General features: G+C 51.6%; 1 protein-coding gene across 1 annotated transcript; it reads left to right on the top strand.

Moving 5' to 3' along the window:
• Positions 1–20: 20 nt before the first annotated feature.
• PHALS_12838 (uncharacterized protein) lies at positions 21–340 on the top strand (the record flags this gene model as incomplete). The annotated part of the gene is made up of 2 exons (XM_024728472.1): positions 21–45; positions 147–340. 2 exons carry the CDS (start codon positions 21–23, stop codon positions 338–340), a joined length of 219 nt encoding a protein of 72 aa, XP_024578945.1.
• Between the last annotated feature and the right edge of the window lie 57 nt (positions 341–397).

Raw genomic sequence — 397 nt, 5'->3', positions numbered from 1 at the left:
CACGTTACCAGGGGGTGGGAATGCTAGTAGCAGACTTGATAGATGGTACGTCTCCGGCGAATACGCCACCTGGATTCGACAAGTATCCAGAGTGATTTCAAGCCCAAGCTCGGATCACGACGGAGTCTCACTGAAGTTAGCCCCAGGAGGTCGGACAATCCAAGTGAAAAAGCGACCGACGTGCTACCCGGTTCCCGATTATGCGCTGAAGTGTGCCCATTTCATGGAAGCAGAGTTTTTTTATGATGCAGAGGCTCAAACCAGGTTCAGCCCAGACACGGGTAGTTTTCACGTGCGAAAAGGATGGCTCACTGGTGAGATCGTGCGAAACGAGCATTAATCAGAGGGTACAAGAACTGCAAGCGCACATGTGCAGCAAAAATACGGGCCGAATACC

This window comes from Plasmopara halstedii, assembly GCF_900000015.1.
Source record: "Plasmopara halstedii genome assembly, contig: Scaffold_650, whole genome shotgun sequence".
Classification (NCBI taxonomy): domain Eukaryota; phylum Oomycota; class Peronosporomycetes; order Peronosporales; family Peronosporaceae; genus Plasmopara; species Plasmopara halstedii.
Note: the sequence above shows the minus strand (reverse complement) of the source record. Positions and strands in the feature narration are given on the sequence as shown.